Here is a 22,234-nt window from a genome sequence, read left to right on the forward strand (position 1 = left end):
GCAGCATTCCTCCTCCTCCAAACACGGCGAGTTGAGTTGATGCCAAAGAGCTCGATTTTGGTCTCATCTGACCACAACACTTTCACCCAGTTCTCCTCTGAATCATTCAGATCTTCAGACGGGCCTGTACATGTGCTTTCTTGAGCAGGGGCACCTTGCGGGTGCTGCAGGATTTCAGTCCTTCACAGCGTAGTGTGTTACCAATTGTTTTCTTGGTGACTATGGTCCCAGCTGCCTTGAGATCATTAACAAGATCCTCCCGTGTAGTTCTGGGCTGATTCCTCACCGTTCTCATGATCATTGAAACTCCACAAGGTGAGATCTTGCATGGAGCCCCAGACCGAGGGAGACTGACAGTTATTTTGTGTTTCTTCCATTTGCGAATAATCGCACCAACTGTTGTCACCTTCTCACCAAGCTGCTTGGCGATGGTCTTGTAGCCCATTCCAGCCTTGTGTAGGTCTACAATCTTGTCCCTGACATCCTTGGACAGCTCTTTGGTCTCGGCCATGGTGGAGAGTTTGGAATCTGATTGATTGATTGCTTCTGTGGACAGGTGTCTTTTATACAGGTAACGAGCAGAGATTAGGAGCACTCCCTGTTAGAGAGTGCTCCTAATCTCAGCTCGTTACCTGTATAAAAGACACCTGGTAGCCAGAAATCTTGCTGATTGATAGGGGATCAAATACTTATTTCACTCATTAACATGCAAATCAATTTATACGTTTTTTGAAATGCGTTTTTCTGGATTTTTTTGCTGTTCTGTCTCATGTTAAAATACACCTACCATTAAAATGATAGACTGATAATTTCTTTGTCAGTGGGCAAACATACAAAATCAGCAGGGGATCAAATACTTTTTACAACAGTCAAAATAAAAGTTCGGTTTAACTTGAAGAAATAATGACTGAAATATATTACTATTGTACAATAGAATGTAGCCTACTTAAAGTTATAACAACAATAATAATAAAGTTTATTTAAACATTATTTAAGGAATATATATTTTTTTGTCCATATTTTTAATTTAGTAAACCTCTGTTGTGCAGACTAACAAAAGTCGTTACCATCTGATTGCATTTTCAATAATATATTTGTATTAAATCATAGAATCCATACAAATTATATCAGACAACCCAGAATTTGAGGAAATAAAATACATTTCATAAGACTCTTATCTTAAATTATTATCTTAAATAATAATACATTAAGAATAAATTAAGGTTTTATTAATTACATTGATTTAGACATGTTTTTGATAATAAACATTTGAATTAGTTTGCCCCATCTAAGTTATATCCCACATTTCAGTTCCCATTTACATCCATGTTGTTGGTTCATTATGTGGTTATATGTAGTTACATGCTATTTTTATCATGTTTATAATTCTGTTAATTCTTTAGGGTCAAGCTACCTCTGCAAAGACACTTCCTGATCCAGCTCAACCAACTGTCACACAGTCACTTGCAAAAGGAATCAAGTTAGATCCTACATCCAAACAAGCCAAAGAATTGAATCATGCTGTAGCTTATTTAATTGCTAAAGACATGATGCCCTTTAGAGTAGTGGAAAAACCTGGCACTTTTTGCTCTCCTATTTATGCTGTTCAAGAGGAAGGACAGTTTGGTTTATTCTGGTCTAATCTAAAGAGAAATAACTTATTCCTTATTTTGTTCAAATGGGTGATGTGTAGCTTGTCTTTATTTTTTCAAAAGGTAGACTCATACTTCCATAAAATAAATTTTTCATAAAAAAAGTTTGTTATAATAAACCATATCTGTTTTCATTCATTTAAAGGTAATTGTAGCTGATGATTATAATAATAATGATTGTTTAATATCGTATACCGTGAAACAGTGATATTTTCTGAGACGATTATCATACCGTGAAAATCTCATACCGTTACAACCCTAGTAACAACATGCTTGTAAGTGCATTTTCTGTCCGTTTGCAACTGCTCTGCAGGTACCAGGGGATTAGAAAGCTCCGGTTTCATTACGCATGCCCTGTGCGGTAGACCGTTCAATAGTTGTATTTTGGGAATGTCATTCTGCCAAAATGACATTACTTTCAGCTGCATCCATTTTGGCAGCAAAGCTGAAAAGAAATGAACAGGCCCCTTACTAAAACCATCCCTTAAAGGTAGGGTATGCAATCTTTTCCAGAAAATGTTTTTGTTATACTGGTTGAAAGTCTCCACATCCTGATAGCAATCAATTATTTAAGTGGTCTAAAATGTAAAATCTTCTGTGGAAGGGACAGGACTAAAAAAGGATCGACCAATCATTGCATTCGGTCCGAATGTAATGATAGGATGTCCTTCCTGTCTGTCAATCTATATTTGCATGCCGCTGCACAACTTGTTTGCATAGACAATCACACATCATCAGCGCAGGAACCTTGACACTGCAGAGTGAGCGTGAGAACGGAAGGCGAGCCGCAGCTATTATTTTTAAAAACATAATAACCGTTAATAAGTTGTTTACGTTAGTTATTATTGTAATGTCTAACCTGTGAATGAGACATGTAATCTGAAAGCGTTGCAATCGATTCCACCAACACATCTCTCCTCCTGGCGCTGAGACTCTGCTCTGTGTGTGCGCGCATGTGTGATATAGGGGGCGTGGCTTTTGAGACGTCTCTGAAGCGAGGGTGGGCTCTATGCTTTCAAAACAAGCTTGGTAACCTGCTGGCCTCTCAGGATTGCATACCCTAGCTTTAAGAAAGAACCCTAAGATCTTTGTCTTCATTTATAAACTTTGATGTTTTCCTTCTCTTTAAGAAATAAAAGGGGTTTTCTATTAATAGTTTTTGAGCAATTAGCAGACCTATGGTAAAATGCACACATCGGAAATTCAGTGTCATAAGCCTTGTTACAGCCAATGTCTCGCGATTGCTAAAACTGTCACTAGTGACCGGTTCAAAACGTACAGTTTCCCAGAACTCAGCAAAAGCTCTTAGCTGAAGTGATCTGCAGGAGAGGCATCAGTTTGCATTGCTTTCCAAACTCTCTCCTTTCCCTTAAAAGCTTTTCTGGTCAGCCCCTTATCACACTATCTGACAGAGATGCTTTCTGTAATCAGCTCTCAGGCCCGAGTCTGCGATCTTTTTTAATGGAATGGATTTTTGCTGGAGATTTATATTGCCGGGGTTGCTGTGGCTCAGGACTGATGAATTCTCCCGTAATATTTTTGAAACCCAAGTTTTTGTTGTTTTTTTGTTTTTTTTTGGGGAGGGGGGGGGTGGTTCTTCCTAACGCAAAGGTTATATGCTGGGTTGTATGCTGCCCTGGGATATATAACAGGAAACATCCCAGATGAGCTTGAACACAGGCTGCCACTGGAGTAACAAAATCCTATACATCACGCCTTACCTTTGACAGAACAGCCCAGTGTGGAGCCACTGTTTCCTGAGTGTTGCCTGGGGAGCTGGGCCGACAGTGTTACTACATACCTGATCCACAACCTGCCTCTTGGACCTGCTCTGAGCCATCACTTTATCCACTTAGAAGTTGTTTTCAATGGAAAGCTCAGGGAATTTAACAGGATAAAGAATTTGAACCACCTGGTATAGCTTTGAGGGTGTTTTTATAAATCTGTGAAAAGGGTTTAAAGTCACTGAAAATTGTGAATTGTACAGTTCAACGGTGTAGAAAACAGATGCGTGGGTGAAAATTGAGCAGCCAAATATAGTAAAGTACCCAGTGAAATTGATCAGTAGACATCCCAAATGACAATGAACCTATTTGTGCATTTGTTTAGTTACCAGTATTTATTTTTATCTGAAATTGTGAAATGGTCTATTTTCGCATTGGGTTTTCTTCTCCTATTAACACCACAGATTAAATCCCGTCTCTTGCTGTGTGTGTGATGAGGGGTCAAGGAGTCGGCGATTCTTTCAAATGCAGTATAAATCCTGTGACATGCAGTTAGCAGAATCTTGTAAAACATTGAGGACAAACTGCAGTGTCTGTGGGTTTGTTTGTCTTTTTAAGGTACCTCCCATTTAAATAGCTGTGTGTGGTCAGAACAGAACAGCCTTTTTCACAGTGTGACCACTATGTTTCCCCAGGGGGAGGACTGCAATGGCAGTGGGATGTGTATACAGATCCAGTCTGCTTTTCTCTTAGCCATTAGTTGCTTCCACTCGGATCCAAAAACAGTTGCTTTCTAGAGTTTCAGGTAATCTGTAAAAATGTGCACACACAAGTTGCATAGTTCAGGTTTGGCAATAAATGTAGAAGATGCACAGTGACTCAAAGATACAGTACAATTAAAGTAGCTATTCTGAATAGTGAATAAAGGCATATGAAGAGCAACTAGTGTAACACAAAGTTAAACAGTATTGGTGAGCTCTGTGAATAGAACTGTATTGTCTGTGTGTGTGGTGGGGGGGGTAGCTTTCAGTGTCTCATATGTTTGAGCAGATGGGCAGACGGGTGTTATCTGTCTGTCACCCGTCTTGCTTGACAGTGAGTACTGGCTCCCCTCATCACAATGCATGTATGCATCCAGCTGGGTGACAGAGATGGTAAATTAATTTCCGGCTCAATGTTGATCCTAAGAAAATCATATATATGGTATAATCACTGTCGTCAGATTAGGTGGGGTTCTCCTGTGCAGTTTTTCCCAGTCGCATGGTGGGCATTGCTCCCACAGCTGTAGGAACCTGTTGGAAATTGAATTGCTGCTAATTAATCCTGCTGTTTTTGTTCTCGTTGAGTCTGAGTGCAGGTGACAGGTGATCAAACAATGCGTGACAGCAAGCACAGCTCGGCAGGAAGACCAGGGGAAGAGGGATTTTGTGTCTTTTTGCAGTGCTGTTAAGCTTCGCGGCTCCCAATTTACACACTACATACACACGCTGGCACATTAGGATGCTGTAGTGTGATCGTAAAAGGAGAGCATCAAATCTGGAAGACTGGAATAACTGTTCTATGGATTATCATATTTCTAGAGGAAGCCGTGTAGCCCAGTGATTATCTCTTAGCATCACAATCTCTATACAGCAATAATGCTCTGCTCTATTGATACTGGCAGCTCTTTTATAAAAGAGTGGATCGCTGATGTAACTGGCCACTCAGGAGTTTTGTCCTCTGTATCTGGACTCGGGGAAAATCTTCTGCCGTTGGACTGGAAAATAAGGCAACACGTTTCACAGAACTCCTTTCCCCAAATGTAGTATCGCAAATGGGAGATCTTTCTTATTATAGATGTTTGGAGTTTTCTTCTACTACGACTAAGGACGTGGAAATCCTCCCCAGGAAACTGGAAATGGGAAAATGATTGCCTTGCAAATCGTCCTGCACTGTCAATCAAAAACTGACTGCAAGGGGTATTGCCATCTTGAGAAGGGTCGCCTGAGGTCACAGGCCTCCAGGGGTGGCAGTCAGTGTATCAGTCAATTTGTACACATGCTGGAAAACTCCATAGCACTTACCCTACGGCTATGAGATGGTCGTTAAAAACATTAAAATATTGTGTTTCACAGTGACATTAATTGAAACAAAAACCAAAAAGTGTGCATGTACAAGCATAATCATACTGTTGAGAAGCCCTTATGTAAAGTCTTATTTCCATTTTATTAATTTAGAACCTTTTCCATTGAGTAAAATTAATGATTTAGATTTATTTTGCCATAATCTTCAATCTAATTTCTTGATCATAATTCAACATTAAAACCTGGAAGCTTTAACTCCCAATTCCATCTAAAAAAGCTTTTTGACATATTGGGCCTTTTTTCTTTTTCTGCAAAATTCTCCAGTTGGAAATATAATGGTTTTCCAAGCTCTGGGTAGACTGATTGGGCTAGTAATAAACAATGGATAATTCTTCTCTGGGATTGTGGTCCTAACTGTTGCCTCTCTTTGAAACGCACCCACTCATGTGATAATTCAGAACAGTTTTGAATGAAGCCAGATACACAAAGATTATTTAAACAGCTGGACAGTTGTAATGTAGGTGGCGCAGCTAAAATGTGATCTTAAGCGATTTTAAAATAATTGTTTATTTTTAATTCCAGCTGCCTCCTCACAGCGTCTGGCAACTGTTTTATCGGTGCTATTCCAAGCTGATATGAATGTGAGGGGAGGCAGAAGTTTGCCTGTGTTGTGGACTGTTTGTAATGGCTATATTCCCTGGTTGCCGACTTCTCAATGGATTGAAAAAGGAGAAATTATCTTCCCGTTCTTTTTAAGGACATGTTTCTGCAGACGTTGCCACTTGTTTGTGTCACAGGCATTTCTTCTGAGCACATTTTATGGAAAGTGGACAAATACTTGAAGATAATGGAGACTTTCTTGGTATTGAATGTGCCACTCCCATTCGATAAAAGCACAGTTCCACAGTGAAAAGTCTCTTATCTCCAAGTAACTGGGGGGGCAGTGAGAGAGCAGGGATGATATGTGTTTTAATTTCTTTGATGATTAACATTGCCAGGCAGAACTCCTTCTCCTTCCCTGGCCCCATAGAGAGACTGTAAATCTCTGACCTCCCAGGGTTTTCCTTCACTGCGTATATTATGTGCAATATAAATATATCAAGCAATAATTATATACTCAAACAACCCCCCTCCCCTGCCTCCAAAAGAACAAATGTTGTTATTGTTGCAGTCGCATGGAAGCTTCAACTGAATTTGAAGATTGTCCTGAATATTCCTCCCCCTGTTTGCAGAACACTTGGAAACTGATTGTAAAACACCCTTTAGTTGGGTAGAACAGGTTCCTCTCTTCTGGCTGCCCTATCAAAGTGCTTACAGCAGTTAAAGTGCAGATCGATTTTTGCGTTTCGAAGTCTGTGCGCAGTCTGGATAGTGGAAGTTAACTTTTTCTTCACCCGTATCCAAAGGGAACTCCCTTCCTGTTCAAGTTTGGTACTTTCAATTTGTACCAAATGCCGAGGGCTTGACTTCCTTGTTTCCTCCTTGTCTCCAGGGTTAGAGAGTGGAGGGGTCACGCTGAAGGAACCAGCCTCCGAGGCGGAGATCGAGAGCTCTGTGCCAATCACGCTGCGCTGCCACATTGATGGACATCCACGGTCAGTCCCTCTCCTCCAATCATGGCTTCAGAGTCTGCTTGACCATTTGTATGCTGCAAATATAACTTTAGTTATGTTTCCTTTTAGTCAATGCCTATGTCACCTGTTTTTTTGTTTTTTAATAGCCAAAACAGCAGCTTACCATTTTAGTTGAATTATTTTAGCTGAACAATATTCTGGGATGTACCCCAAAGTAAAACACTGGACTATTTCAGCTGACTGGCGTACCAGAAATATTTCATTAAACTCGCACACTGAGAACTCTTAACTTCAACCACATGTTTGCAAGCATTCGAAGGAGACTTTGAAGGAAATTCAGACCAAACTGACAGTCTGTCCCACTACTCAGTCGTCGTCTTATGTCCTTCTTGCCTGTTTCAGCCCAACCTGCCAGTGGTTCAGAGATGGCACCAAGCTGACAGAGAAAACCCACCAAATCAATAACAAGGAGCGCACGCTGACCATTAAGAGCGCCAGCCCTGATGACAATGGCCTCTACTATTGTTGTGCCAAGAACGCAGCCGGTCAAGTCTGCAGCAACGCCAACTTCACGCTCAACATTATAGGTGAGCTGGTGCCCCTGTGCTTACCTCATCAACATCTTGTTCATAGAATCTGAAGGTAACCAGTCAGTGAAAAGCCTGGGGACACCCATTATCTCTTTGTGTAACTGACTGCTGCTTGTTTAGTTTGATGAGAGCAATGAACTAACTGGGAAAGAACTTCATTCCCAGTCCTCATTCAGTTGTTTTTGAGTGTGTATTTACATAATTAAACCAGACTCTCTCAAAAGGTGATCTTGGTTCATTTGGCCAACAAAAGTGAGTGTTAATATAAATGGAATGGAGGTTTTTTTTTTTCTAAATTAATGTACCGTTTCCAAGTGAACAGAGTTTGGTTCATTAGAAACAAACAATATTGGAAAAACTGCGGAGAAAATTCTAACTCTTGATCTGCTCTGCCACTACTTTATATTTTCATACGCCTAACAGCATTTGCCTTCAGGTCCTAACCTGTATCCCTCTAGACGTATTGTGTGGGAACTGCATTGCAGAAACAGAAAGGGTTTTGGTTCTCTGAAACAGATACTCATGGTTTGGTTTATTGGACTGTTGTCAAACTCATCCCACCAGCTCGGCTGTCTAAAGCCTCTACAAAATGTAAGGAAGAAACACTGCTGTCAGTTGACTTTCCAGGTGTTTAGTGTCTGAAAAGCATTTTGCAGAAATTGTGCCGAATTAGTCCTGCTTGAAAATCTGATGGTTTTCCACAATCCCCTTGCCTGTAAGGCAGTATTAGCCATCATTTTCTGGGAAGGGACTCTGCAACACTGAACTTGTCTGTATTAAAGATGTGAGTGAGAGAAATGGCCTCTTATTGGGTAGAGGTTTAATCTCCTCAATTTCAATAAAATCAAAGAAACCTCAGTAGAAAAATAATACACGGATATTTGTTTCAATTCCCTCTTTTTAATTCAACTTGCTTCAGTACTCACAGTGAGTTTGCAGCCTGATTTTTTTTTTTTTTTTTTTTTTTCTAAATGAGTTTTTCAAGATCTCTGGCTGTATTAAAGTTACCACCTGGGGTTGAAAGTGCTTTGGACGTTTGGCTCAGTTTACAGACCGACTTGCTGCTACTTCTGTGTGTGAGAGCCACCGTTTCGGTTGAAAACAGGAACTTGGCAGGTCTGAGTGGTTGACGGGGCCCCGATCAGCCGCCATCTAGAGCGGTTCAAAACTGTGGAGCAGCCCTGTGTTTTCACAACTCCAGGGGGAATAGCGTGTTCTAATTAGTCCCCTACAATTTAAACTGCGAAATTAATTCATATCCCACAAACAAACAAACTATTTATGATGGTTTCAAATGCTTTTGACAGGTGTCTCCCAGTTCTGCCATTTTAAGCTTCAGACCTCCTCATTTATATTTGCTTGTTTTCTCTTCTCTTCATGCTAATCCCCTTTTCGTCTATTAATCCCCTTGTCACACAGTAAGCCCTGACTCTGTGAAGTTTGCTCTGCTTCCGTGTCTGTAGAGCAATGAGATGTGCGTTTTCACCGGGGCTGATTCCACTGTAGCTTCAGTGTTGCGCAGCCCATCCCCCCTCTACCATCACCCTCGTTGCCCCACACTGTTCACTTCTAGACAGGGCTGGGGTAACTTATTTTGTTCCATTCCAGCTGCAGCTCAATTCCATCCAGTCCATTCCTATTCCAGTTCTCATTACCTTTACATGGCACGAGTATTCGGAATATAAGAATCTGGAATATATATTCAGAATATTCCGTTTACATGCATTGGAATTCTTGATACTCCGCAAGAGGAATATTCTGTGCAGAATCAAGTAAAACGCAATAAAAGCTATATGCAATATCCTGCAATCCATCTATTATCAAGTTATTGTTTCATAAAGTATAATCTGTATATAAAAAAGGATACTGCATACAATAAAAAATCTTATTTTCTTTTTTCAAATTTTCAGCCATATTTATTCCACAGGTTGTTGTGCATCCAGCTCGTGTAGGTAGCCACCATATTCCCATATTTGTGCTTGGCTTCCAATCAAGGGTAGCTGTGACACTGGAGATATTTTGTTAGGTTATTCACAGACATTTTTGATAAGCCTTTTGAGCTTCAATTAGGAATGTTTCCTGACCTCATTAAATCAGCCAGAGGCCCAGGGTTGTTGAAACTCTGCTGTAGTAGAACCTAAAACCTGGCTCTGTCTGTTGTTCACAGTGTTTAATAAACATTGGTATGCGAGCGAGTAATGTAACGGTGCCTAAGAACACGGGGAGGGGGAGGCCTGTCTGCTAGAAAGAGTCACTTTTGCACTTTCTTCCATTCAACTGCTTTCACTGTCCTGCAGTGTCTTAACTATTCAAGAGCTTTTGAATAATCTGTATGCCGGGGGGAAAAGCACTTGTAGGTTTGGAAGTATTAGTTCAGATTCCAGCTCTTTGTTTTCATGACTCCCGTCCACAACCCTTCTGTCCTTCCTTCCTCAGATAAGAGTTTTCCAAGGCCGGTGGTCAGCCCTGAGGACCAGGTGGTCAACAAGAACGAGGAGGCCGTGTTCCACTGCCAGTTCACCGCGGAGCCGATGCCCAAGGTGGAGTGGTACCACGAAAACGAGCTGGTCACCAACAAGTCCAGGTACTGCCCATGATTTCACACTACAGAATCTGGCTTGTTGTGTAGTGAAAGTAACCTGCAGTGCTTGAGATGGTGTATTTTTCTCTCCAGGCGACCCATGAGAAGACTGTCCTTTTTTGGATTAATGTCCACCCTTCCAAACGGTTAAAATGTGTTTTCACATTACAGAAACGGGTTCACTTTGGTTTACTCTTTCAGTTTTAACACTGAGCGCTCCCTCACAGTTTAGAGTTGAGTTAGTAGCTTTCTTACCTCTGTAGATCGTTTACAGATGGCTTATATTCCATGCATAAGATATTTATTGGTCTCTTTCTCAGTTTCAAACAAAGCAAAGAAAGTTGCGCGTGTGTGTGTGTGCGCGCGCATTTCCAACACACTGGTCTGATATCTCGGTGTTTTGCTAATGATGTGCAAAAAAGGTTGGTCACCGTATTTATCGGGTTAGAATTCCAGTTCTTGGGATTTGGGTGGGGGGTGGACAACAGCTGCATTTTTAAAATTTTCCCAGATTGCGCCCCCCTTCTCACATGTACTCACGCAGTATGCACACTGTGTGACAAAACATAATCTGCACACTGTCCACACAGGGGATACTGGACTCGAGTGTCACAGACCAGCACCGTTCGCTTCGTGACCTGGAGAGGAAATCACGTGTGAGAAAATGCACTGCCTTTTTTTTTTTTTTTTTTAATACCTGGGAAAAGCCTTTCACACCAGCCCAGACACCACGCATCCCAGAGCATGGCTGGGTTACTTTTATGTGGCCACTCTAACAATCGGTCTCTTTGCTTAACTGGGCCTCTGCAGTTGTTTAACCGGTGTTTCACACCTTTTTATAAAGCTGTCAGCCTGGCCTCATGTAGCCCTGTCTGTCTGCCCGGCGGGCTGCAGCTCCTCTTGCACGCCTCTGAAAACAGCTTTCACAGCAGGATGTGAGCCGTAGGGAACACCGACATGCTCAGCAACCCTGTGGCTATAGAGCCCAGCAACAGCGTGTGGTTTTTAGTAGATTTTCATTTTTTTTTTTTCTCCCCCATTGGAAAAGTTTCAGAAAAGAGATCAGTTTGATCACAAAAGGAGGGTTTAGAACAGGGTATCATTCATCATTAGCTAGAACTACCTTCCATTTTAAAAAATACTAAACCGAAAAGAACCCTGCAGTCTCCAATCGATTTTGAAACTGAGCCCCTCTTTCTGATCGGAGTGGGCCTCAAGCAAGAAGAAAACACAACAGGTCTGGCAAAGACTTGATACTTGGAGGTTTAAAATCTACCCTGATTTAAGTGTGTTGGTTCTTTGACGAACAGGCCTTCATAGTCTGTAGATGGCGAATTAGGCAGCGATTTGGGTGCTGTCCAAGCAGTTCAGGAGATTAACACGTTATTGAATCTGTGCTGATTTAAAAGGGCGCAGATAAATCGTGTCTCTCGCGCCCCTTCATGCAGATAATCTTCCTGAATGAGGATCGAGCCAATTCCTTGGGCTGGCTGCTCTCATGTTATTTTTCTCTGTACTGCGGTACTATCTGGACCTTTAACTAAGCCCTCATGCTAAGATGAGCCAGCATGTATGTGGCATTCCTTCCTTTAAGTGTCAGATTCAATAACATTCACTTTCTCAATGGCTTTCTTCAACCAAAGCCGCCAAGCTCAAGTTTGACAGCTTTTAAATGTGTTGGTCTTAGATTGGATTATAATAGCAATCGAGGCGCTTGTTTGTATTTTTATTTTGGTTTTCTTCATTCCAGGGGTGATGGTAGGGATGTGCAGAAGTGCATGCCTGTCTGCATGTGTGTGTTGAGGTACTGAGATCAGGACCTTCCTGTTCTGTAGAAATTGAGCTAAGTTTACTTCAACATTTTTATATGATTTTAGGGGGACTTTGGATGTGGTTTGTCCTATTGTGATGTAAAAGTCTGGGAAGTTATGCAAAGGTTGCAAAATCAAATCTATAAGCAGATGTAGAAAAATCTTCTGAGGAGAGTAGGATTTCAATATCAGCTGACAGGGACGCGAGCACCAGACTTCCAAACGGAGAGCACCACAGTGTCTTTCCTGACCCCTAGACTTTCTGCCTACCAATGATAATGAACCCCTTTACTGGCGTCCGCATTTACGAGTTTGGATGCGGAGAAGTGATTAACAAAGGAATTGGCCCACTGGCGAGACTCGCACTGCCCTGGGCTCTGATGTTTTATCGCCCTATACTCTGCTATCCAATTCCAGAAACTGAAATAGGTGATAAAGATATTCTGTATGTCTTTTTGAAGTGATGACCGATAACTTAACATCCCACATGAGCGTAGTGTCTTTGTGTACTTGGCAAGCCTGCAATGGAAGCTTAGTCAATTGTATTTTTTCTTTGTCTGTTTATTATTCTGTTATTATTATTGATTGCATTTCCCCTGTCTCCCTAGCTCCTTGTGTCTGTAGACTGGGATGGTAATATAGTTTTATTAGCCTGAAACAAAGCAGTACAGCCAGAATTAGTTAATTGTTTTAAAATGGGATACAATAAGTCAAAATGAGTGCATTCTGTCCCTTCAACACTGAGTTTCATTTAGATAAGAGGGGAAAAAACATACTAATGTAAGTTGTGAACAATAATATTGTGTGGATGACTTTTATATGAAAAGTTTAAATCTTATTGCAGCAGTCATACAACACGTAGGGGATATCTAGATATTTGAGTGGGGTTTGTGTATGTTTGATGGTATACATATATTTGTGTCTGGGTGCATGTTTGTGTACATCTATGTAACTTTCCTTTATGTACAGTGAGGGGAAAAAAGTATTTGATCCCCTGCTGATTTTGTACGTTTGCCCACTAACAAAGAAATGATCAGTCTATAATTTTAATGGTAGGTGTATTTTAACAGTGAGAGACAGAATAACAAAAAAATCCAGAAAAACGCATTTCAAAAAAGTTATAAATTGATTTGCATGTTAATGAGTGAAATAAGTATTTGATCCCCTATCAATCAGCAAGATTTCTGGCTCCCAGGTGTCTTTTATACAGGTAACGTTCTGAGATTAGGAGCACTCTCTTAAAGAGAGTGCTCCTAATCTCAGCTCGTTACCTGTATAAAAGATACCTGTCCACAGAAGCAATCAATCAATCAGATTTCAAACTCTCCACCATGGCCAAGACCAAAGAGCTGTCCAAGGATGTCAGGGACAAGATTGTAGACCTACACAAGGCTGGAATGGGCTACAAGACCATCACCAAGCAGCTTGGTGAGAAGGTGACAACAGTTGGTGCGATTATTCGCAAATGGAAGAAACACAAAATAACTGTCAGTCTCCCTCGGTCTGGGGCTCCATGCAAGATCTCACCTCGTGGAGATTCAAAGATCATGAGAAAGGTGAGGAATCAGCCCAGAACTACACGGGAGGATCTTGTTAATGATATCAAGGCAGCTGGGACCATAGTCACCAAGAAAACAATTGGTAACACACTACGCTGTGAAGGACTGAAATCCTGCAGCACCTGCAAGTTCCCCCAGCTCAAGAAAGCACATGTACAGGCCCGTCTGAAGTTTGCCAATGAACATCTGAATGATTCAGAGGAGAACTGGGTGAAAGTGTTGTAGTCAGATGAGACCAAAATCGAGCTCTTTGGCATCAACTCAACTCGACGTGTTTGTAGGAGGAGGAATGACCCCAAGAACACCATCCCCACGGTCAAACATGGAGGTGGAAACATTATGCTTTGGGGGTGTTTTTCTGCTAAGGGGACAGGACAACTGCACCGCATCAAAGGGACGATGGACGGGGCCATGTACCGTCAAATCTTGGGTGAGAACCTCCTTCCCTCAGCCAGGGTGTTGAAAATGGGTCGTGGATGGGTATTCCAGCATGACAATGACCCAAAACACACAGCCAAGGCAACAAAGGAGTGGCTCAAGAAGAAGCACATTAAGGTCCTGGAGTGGCCTAGCCAGTCTCCAGATCTTAATCCCATAGAAAATCTGTGGAGGGAGCTGAAGGTTCGAGTTGCCAAACCTCAGCCTCGCAACCTTAATGACTTGGAGAGGATCTGCAAAGAGGAGTGGGACAAAATCCCTCCTGAGATGTGTGCAAACCTGGTGGCCAACTACAAGAAACATCTGACCTCTGTGATTGCCAAGGGTTTTGCCACCAATTACTAAGTCGAAGGGGTCAAATAACATGCAACATGCATCATTAACATGCAAATCAATTTATAACTTTTTTGAAATGCGTTTTTCTGGATTTTTTTGTTGTTATTCTGTCTCTCACTGTTAAAATACACCTGATAATTTCTTTGTCAGTGGGCAAACGTACAAAATCAGCAGGGGATCAAATACTTTTTTCCCTCACTGTATGTATATATTTTGAAGCCTGACCCGGGGTCAGGTGATAGAGGGGTGATATATTCCAGTCCTCGTCTTCCACTTCCTCACTGCTCGGACTACAGAGCTGCTTGACTGCTTTTTCACTTTTTTTAGCTTCCAGCTTAGGCATGGGAACCCTTTAGTCATTATGGAAGACCCTCCTTACAACTGTGATCTACAGCTCTCCTGATCTCTTAACAAGACAGGATGTTTCTGGCAGGGTAGTGAATACATTGTGCCTGCAGTGACAGCAGTCTCAGACTTTCTTTTTGCTGACAAAACAGAAGCATGTGGTGTGTCTGGGGGAGGGGGGGTTTACTCATCCACACAAACACTTTTCTTCCACTTTAGCTGCTTCAGGTTTTTGAGGTGCAGTGGCCCACCCCAGTAGCTGGCTATGTCAAACTTATAGGCGTGCCTTGACACAGACGTGATCTCATAGTACCAACCCAATTCATTTTAATTTGATTTTTACACCTGCCCCTGAATGGGATCAAATGGATGAAATTCTGAAGTGTTTGATTTTCCCCCGTCTACACATTTTGCTGGAGTGCTGGGCATGTTTTTGATGGCAGTGTTTTTGGTGCTCTCCCCAGGGTGATGGTGTTCAGCAATGGCACCCTCGTGATCATGCAGGTTAAGGCCCGCCTCACCGGGCAGTACAAATGTGTGGCCAGAGCGCCGAAAGGAAACGCCGTGAACCTGCAGGCCACACTGAGAATCGCAGGTAAGAAAAAACGCACGTGCACACACACACACACCCCTCTCTTCACTCGCATCACAATGACAGCTTTACCAGCTTTTGCGTCTCTTCCCACAACAAATGATCTATACACCTGCTTTTCCTTCTGTATGGTCTTAAAGATAATATGTATTTTTACTGTTTGAGAAAACCGCTTCCGTAAATCAACCTACAAAAAATTTAATTGTATTCCTATTTATATCTTTTTGGGGGGATGTTGTGGTCAGTGGTACTAATCCACACATTTAATCTGCTGTTTCTTTAGTGTCTTGTTGATTTCCCCCTGCGGGACTCTGGCCTCTCTCCCTCAGTTGGGGCTCTGGGCAGCAGCAGGTCAGGGCCTCACAGTGCCACAGTCCCCGCCATTGTTCACTCGGCAGTATTTGTTCTTGAGGAATTTTTAAACCCTGGACCCTCAGGCCACATATATTTGCAACATTGACCTACTGAACCAGAGTCCTATTTAATTGCATTAATTCACTTAATCTGTCACTAATCCGTTACAGTGTTAAACTGGATTGTGTCATAGCTATTCACAATTTAGAACTGAAGTCATTTGCCTGTTTTTACACTTTTACCCACTTAATAAATCTGCAGTTTTGTTGTAATAAGCTTTTTTTTTTTTTTTTAAATCATCTCACTGTGATCAGTTCCAGCTGCATGCCTTATTTAAATAACTGGGCTGTGGACATTCAGTGGTTGTAGTGCAAAACAAGTTGGCCTTGACAGCATGTGTTTTGGTACACTTTTATTAGTTTGAACTAAATGGTGATATCCCAACTGGGTGGAATATAATTGTACATTCCTGATCTAAGACAAAAAATCTCTCTCCTGCCCTAGAAATCGAGGACATGCCTCCCTCGATGACCAGGGTCTTCACAGGGGACACCATGCAGAGGGTGAGATGCCAGGCCCCCCAAGGACACCCTAAGCCCGAGGTGTGGTGGGAGAAGCAGGGGGTCCGCATCCCTTCCAGCGGCCGAATATACCAGGATGGCTTCGACCTGGTCTTCAGTCCCATCGAAGGGGGAGACTCGGGCAACTACACCTGCGTGGCTGAGAACAAGGCCGGGGAGAAGAGGCAGGAGCTCAGCGTAACTGTGGCCAGTAAGGAGCAGCTTCACTCACTTCCCTCTGACTTGAACAGGACTGATTCTGAAACCAAGAACACTCTGCCGCCAGATTAAACTGCTCCGGGGTTCTCTGTCCAGTCCAGTGTTGGGGAATCGGTTTTTCCTTCCAGCTGAGCTCTCAATTACCAAACTGACACCTTAACTAGGACTCTAATGAGCTTCAACAGACTTTTTAAAATCTTTTTCTGCTTAAAGATCATTAGGTGTTTTCACACGACTGCAACTGACACGCCACGAGGCCAGCCCCGGGTTGACTTCTGCCTACGTTCACATTTCCCCAACTTGACAGCCCCAGCGTTGTCACCCCAGGGAGAACATTTAGCCCCGGGTTCAAAACTCTCAATCCCGCTCTCGGGCAGTGGGGAGGACACACCTGGTTGAGAGTTTTGCCCTGGGTTTAAATTGTCACTGTGAATGCAGCTATCAGAAATGTGAAGGTGTCGCCCAGGGGCAGAGAGGCCCATGGGAAAAGCCCTTTTATAGAAAAGCTAATGAAGTAAATAAGCCCAGTTGAACCTGAAACTAAAAGAGTGGTACTGGACAGTCCATAAGCCTCTGAACTGGGTTAGGCAAACCAGCTTTCCATGCTGACCTGCTGCCATCCCTTTCAGTGGAAACTTTCCCTTGAATTGGAAAAGTAGATCTCATTGCCCAGTAATCTGTCTAGTGATTGAAATGCTTGTTGTTGGGCTTTGCACTGCATAGCTATTATCCCTATTAAAATGTGCAATGGCATTTGAGATTGGGCAGTGTTGTATATAATTTTCTAACTGTAGGAAAGGATTCAGTTTCCTCCTAGGTCCGACGTGCTCCTGTGTATTTTAAAGAAATTCTCTCTCTCTCTCTCTCTCTCGTGCCAGCAATCCCAGAGTGGGTGACCAGGCCTGGGGACAGTCAACTGGAGGAGGGGAAGCCAGGCTTTCTGCACTGCCATGCCAGAGCCACCCCCGAGCCCGCTGTCACCTGGTACCGCAACAACATCGAGATCCAATTTGGGGTGAGACTGCTGCCCACTCCCACGATGCACTGCTTGCTGCAACACGGTCCAACCTTTTTTGCAACCTGCCAGCACTTTACATTGAAACTCACTGCACCACTACTGTCTGATTCATTGCGAACTCGTGCTTTATTTCAGGATGGCCGCTTCACAAAGCTTCCTAACGGGACCCTGCGCATCAACAACGTGGAGGTGTATGATGGGACGCTGTACCGCTGTCTTTGCAGCACTGAGGCTGGCTACATCCAGGGCCAGGCCCGAGTGCATGTGCTCGGTGAGTTTGCGTCTCTGTCTTTTAATCACTTTCTGTGCTCTGAGATTGTGGTTTCAGGGTGTGCCATCATATCACTCTCTCAATATCACACTCCAGTCTTCCCAAGTGTAATATATTATCGGTTTTGTCTTAATTCCGTCCCCCACGTTCACTCTCTCTGCTTGTGTGTTTCAGAGAAGCTGAAGTTCACCCCTCCCCCCCAGGCTGTGCAGTGCATGGAGCTGGATAGAGAAATCACCGTGGTATGCTCCGCCACGGGCCGAGAGACCCCTGTCATCCAGTGGGTCAAAGCAGGTCAGTGGAACATAGAAAGATGGCCCCTTCCCCTACCTCTTCCTCCTGGGTCTGGGCTTGATAGACTCCTCTTCTCTGTCCCTCAGATGGCACTGAGATCCCCCCTCGGGTGAATCAGAGGAGTGGCGTGTTGCACTTCACAAAGGTGACACGCAGCGACGCGGGCAACTACACCTGTGTGGCGTCCAACAGCCTGCAGGGGGAGATCCGGGCGGCAGTTTACATCAACGTGGCAGGTAAGACACCTCCCCAGCCAGCACTGCTCTGTCCAACCCTCTGTTCTGCATGACGGTCTCTTCCAATTCTCCTTTCTCAGGTGTGCCGTGCCACAGTGTCAATGTGTTCTCACAACTCTTGTTTCTTCTCTCTCGCTGGATTTTGTTTTCCAGTGTTCATCTTGTTCAAGCTGGAGCCAGAGAACACCACAGTGTACCAGGGCCACACTGCCATCCTGCACTGCCAGGCCACCGGAGATCCCGAGCCCTCCATACAGTGGATGATCAAAGACAAAGTCCTAGACCCCAGCAAACACAGGTCCAGAAAAATACTCTCTACTGTCAGTCCCAACTGTTTAAACTGCTGATCAAAACCTACTCCCAATTCGTTGCATCCTGTCTGTGTGCCTGTGAAATAGTCATCGTACAGAATGTAGCAAACCATGAATAAATCTGTAAACTGCACTGGAGTTAAGCTAGCCTAACCGCGACCAGAACGGCATGTGTCTTTTAATAATAAGTGAGACTCTTGCCCTTTTCCACCCGTTTTGTTTTTCTTTGGAGAATGAATGTTAAGTGCTTATTTGTTTAACCTCTTCCAAATCGAGTCATACGGATGCCTGCTTAATAGTGCACTGCGATTTTCACATCAGTTCCCAAATTGCTGCTGCTTTTCTCGGCGGTTATTAGTTTGGTGCCAAGGAATAGCGTCTCGGTCATGCATGGCACCTGTGAGGGCTGCCAGCTGCGCAGGGTTGTGTTGTAAAGGGTGGGAAGGACAGCTATTACAACTAATAAGATCTGGGGTTAAATGGTCTGGCATGTGATGCGCTTGGCTTTCTTGGGAAATAGTTTATTTTTTGTTGGCAGAGCTGCTTCAGAATCGTATTACTCTTGATTAATATAAATTCTTAGCCTTGAAGCGGAGCGTTTTAGCTGGGGAGCTGTGCTTGATTTCCTGAGATCTGCTTTAAGTAGACATGGAAGCTTCTCTTCATATCCCAGTATCGGTATATATCGCAGTTTTGTATGTTTTGGGTCTGTTTCCCTCCCTTTCTGTTTTTCCACCAGCTTGTATAAAGTATTAAAACATTAATAACTTGCAATGCTCTAAATGGGATAGTGATAGAACTTCAGTCGGAAACTTGGAATCTCCAGATGGGGGAGAGATGTAGGTTAAGTAGAACGTAGAAATGCTGTTCCTGGAATCAGATCACGTGCCCCTGGCGAGGGTTTCTTCAGTACACACACCAAAGCTGGTTATTTATTACAAATAAATACAGAAACTTGGGTGGATTAGAGGAAGTCATTAAAGTACAGTTGCTTTTGCTTGAAGCAGTTTGGAATCACAAGTCTCTGTTATCATGAAGTTCCCACATTATCTCAACTGCTGATCAAAAGCATGAAGCATCGTTTACTGGCTACCAAAACAAACCAAAAACTACCACATGGGCCACAAGGTCCTGTGTAGGGAAATTTTAAACTAAGATAGCAAACTTCATCAGCATCACCATACATCTTGAATACAACACAGGCTAAATCAACACTGGCTTCATCCCGTGCAATATTCCTCCATCCCAGGCACTTACAGAACGCCTCGCTGTTTCCCTTCTTAGGTTTCAGAAGATGCCGAACGGCTCCCTGATCATCACGGACGTCTCCACAGAGGACACGGGCAAATACACCTGCATAGCTGGGAACAGCTGTAACATCAGGTCCAGTGTGGCTCAGCTCTACGTTGTAGGTAAGAAACCCACTCCTATAGGCCAGTGCAGTATATGAACCGTAAAGTTCTGGTCATATAGGCACTCTTGTAATTTAATACCAGAGTTAGTGTTACACTTGTTTAAGTGTCGACGATTTCACTACCGTACATGATGTACACCATGCCTAATAAACATCTCTCATCAGGACTGACATACTACCTATTGTGCAAGAGATTTCATATCAGATAGATCGATAATCAGTCTGGCTTTCTTGACTTTCAGCCTAATAACCTCTGAGCAACCTCTTCAAACCCCGAATCAGAACATTCTAGCACACTTCCTTGTGTTGCTGTGTGCAGCAGGCTGGGTTTGAATGGTGTAGTGAGTGGTATTTGAAGCGATGAAAAAAACGAGCCGCCATCCTGCCACATGGGTGTTTTGGGTCCAGAAGAATGGGTCTTCTGGTTGAAGTGGTATTCAGCTGAAGTGGCGCCCTACCAGAGTGAAAAGCCATTTGTGTGGAAAGAGAGAGAGATGGTCCATGGTCTTGCTGCTCCACACTGTAACTGAAGTGTACATCTTTATTCCCCGGCCATGTAAGGCCAAGGGGGGAGCTGAGAGCAACTTTAACTAGACAAGAAATGGACGGCTTTCTGTAAATAACAGACACGGGGATAGAAAGCGAGATTGAATTAAGCAGATAGATAGATAAAGCTTGCATTCAGTTACAAAGGATACAAGATGACAAAGGGGCTCACTGTAGTCAATGACTTTAAGGTGGCCCTTCATTTGACATCTGGGCTGGAATGTAATCTGATAAGTTTTAATGCAATAAACGTGTGTTCGAACCTCAGGGAAGAGTGGAGAATTCACAGTGGAGTGAGTATGTAGAAGAAGTAAAGGGCTGTATAACATGCATGCATGGTGAAATAGGTAGCGGAAATCTGTAGGTATAAGTGAAAAGGCAAATACCAGTGTGAATGTCATTAACTGTCCTACCAATTATGGTACAGTACGCAATCCCAATTGCCCCAAGGCTGACTGTGCCTGGCTCCTGTGCTGCAGCGCTCGCCTTGCACCTTCTGAGAGGTTTTCTGACGTTGTGTGCATTTGTTCCCCCTCATAGAAAAACCTGTGACCAAGCTGACCAACGATGGGGAGAAAGCGCCCTACAAGATGATCCAGACCATCGGGCTTTCGGTGGGGGCGGCGGTGGCCTACATCATCATCGTGCTGGGGCTCATGTTCTACTGCAAGAAGAGACGCAATGCCAAGAGGCTGCAGAAGACCGTGGAGGGGGAAGAGCCAGAGATGGAGTGTTTGAATGGTCAGTGTGGCTGTATTTCTTAAATAGTTTTTAAGAGGACAGCGCTATTTTGGGCTTGCGTTACCCAGACTTGAGAGAGTGTGCAGATAACAAACGCACAACCCAACCTTTAACTCAGACAGAAATGGTCCAGACGGGTAATCCGCATGCTATAAGCTCTAGTTTCTTATCCAGCTGTGTTAATTGTGCCCCTGCTGTAGGCATTAATGACTGGCTGCAGCAGGGAAATAATTAGTTATTACTTTGCACTCTACTGTAAATTGCAAATCAGGTGGATAGGTAAATAGACCTGATACCCGAGATCGGCTTTTATTTTATTATGTAACTCTGAAGCCGTAAAACAGGTCTATCCTGTACTCGATTGCACGCCAACGTGTCTGGTGCCTTCCCTCGTTCTGGAAAGCCGATTTACAGGGATACTGAAGGAAGCACTTTGGTTAGTATGCTAGTACGTGGACTGAACTGGCCTCTTGTGTTCTCATGCGCTGATGTGGGTCTTGGCTGTAGGCGGGACAGTCCAGCAAAATGGCCAGACAACAGCGGAGATCCAAGAAGAGGTGGCACTGACCAACCTGGGCACCACGGCCACCACCAACAAGCGGCATAGCACCAACGACAAGATGCACTTCCCCCGGGCCAACCTGCAGACAATTACCACACTGGGTACGAGCCATCTAGATAATAAGAATACATATCTGCCTCTTCCCTTCATAGCGTATTATAATACCTAATCATGTGAAAGTGACACTTTTCTACACACACAGGCTGTGACACGTACAGTATGGGTAATAAAATGTCTCAGCCAATTATAAACCTGCTTGTCTACCTTAAAGAATTTACAACTTCTATTTATTTTTTTAATTATTACATTGTAAAACAAATCTGGTTGCTTTGTAGAGTCGAGACAATTTCAGGACAACTGTCTTTAGAGCCCTATTATTTTTCCCATCATCCCCATCTTTAGTCCTTCCAGTAATGGCTCTTGCTCTAGGCCACACAGTCAAA

The 22,234-nt window shown here is 43.3% G+C and overlaps 1 protein-coding gene across 1 annotated transcript in view; it reads left to right on the forward strand.

Moving 5' to 3' along the window:
• LOC136718742 (inactive tyrosine-protein kinase 7) overlaps nt 1-22,234 on the forward strand; it is a 93,735-nt gene that overhangs the window by 66,881 nt on the left and 4,620 nt on the right. Inside the window, exons 3-15 of the mRNA XM_066696467.1 lie at nt 6,932-7,034; nt 7,416-7,600; nt 10,040-10,187; nt 15,138-15,268; nt 16,124-16,390; nt 17,277-17,413; nt 17,552-17,687; nt 17,862-17,981; nt 18,068-18,217; nt 18,371-18,515; nt 19,813-19,940; nt 21,029-21,229; nt 21,737-21,892. Of these exons, the coding sequence (XP_066552564.1) occupies nt 6,932-7,034; nt 7,416-7,600; nt 10,040-10,187; nt 15,138-15,268; nt 16,124-16,390; nt 17,277-17,413; nt 17,552-17,687; nt 17,862-17,981; nt 18,068-18,217; nt 18,371-18,515; nt 19,813-19,940; nt 21,029-21,229; nt 21,737-21,892 (2,007 nt within the window). The remainder of the gene's footprint in view (nt 1-6,931; nt 7,035-7,415; nt 7,601-10,039; nt 10,188-15,137; nt 15,269-16,123; nt 16,391-17,276; nt 17,414-17,551; nt 17,688-17,861; nt 17,982-18,067; nt 18,218-18,370; nt 18,516-19,812; nt 19,941-21,028; nt 21,230-21,736; nt 21,893-22,234) is intronic.

Source organism: Amia ocellicauda, chromosome 23 (assembly GCF_036373705.1).
Source record: "Amia ocellicauda isolate fAmiCal2 chromosome 23, fAmiCal2.hap1, whole genome shotgun sequence".
Lineage (NCBI taxonomy): Eukaryota > Metazoa > Chordata > Actinopteri > Amiiformes > Amiidae > Amia > Amia ocellicauda.